Source organism: Eimeria mitis, genomic scaffold (assembly GCF_000499745.2).
Source record: "Eimeria mitis Houghton genomic scaffold, Emh_scaff2277, whole genome shotgun sequence".
NCBI classification, from domain to species: Eukaryota; Apicomplexa; class Conoidasida; order Eucoccidiorida; family Eimeriidae; genus Eimeria; species Eimeria mitis.
In genome coordinates, this window is record NW_013570606.1 from 3469 (window position 1) to 4013 (window position 545).

The 545-nt window shown below is 51.7% G+C and overlaps 1 protein-coding gene across 1 annotated transcript in view; it reads left to right on the forward strand.

The window, feature by feature from the left end:
* Positions 1 to 545, forward strand: part of EMH_0051440 (uncharacterized protein) — a gene marked incomplete at both ends in the record, with an annotated part of 1917 nt that overhangs the window by 1157 nt on the left and 215 nt on the right. Inside the window, one exon of the mRNA XM_013496751.1 lies at positions 1 to 543. Coding sequence (XP_013352205.1) covers positions 1 to 543 — 543 coding nt within the window. The remainder of the gene's footprint in view (positions 544 to 545) is intronic.

The window sequence follows — 545 nt, forward strand, 5'->3', positions numbered from 1 at the left end:
TGTATCTACAGGTGTTGAGGCAACGCCAGTGTCTTCTTTGCTGCTGCTGCAGCAGCAGCAACAGCAGCAGCAGCAGCAGCAGCAGTTGCTGCAGCAGCAGCAGAACGACGAGCCACCATCAACAGCAATAGGGCCCCTTTCTGTTCCTTTGTCTCCTTCTGGTTCTCTCCCTTCTGCTGCTGCTGCTGCTTCATCCTCTCTCCCCCCCCAAGCACCCCAAACAACAACACAACTGATAGCAACAGTAATAGGAGATACAGACAAAGAAAAACAAAAACAAATACAAGACAGAATAAAACAAATACAGAATGATATGGACCTTATAGAACAGATGCAGCAGCTGCAGCAGCAGAAACAGAAGCTAGAAGAAACGCTGCAGCAGCAGCAGCTCAAACACCCGCAGCAGCAGAATTTACCACTTGTGCTGCCCCCGCAGCTGCAGCAGCAGCAGCAGCAGCAGCAGCAGCAACCAGAACAGCAGCAGCAGCAGCAGCAGCAGCAGCAGCAGCCTGGTGTTGATTGTCAGCTCGATTTAACTGCATGCG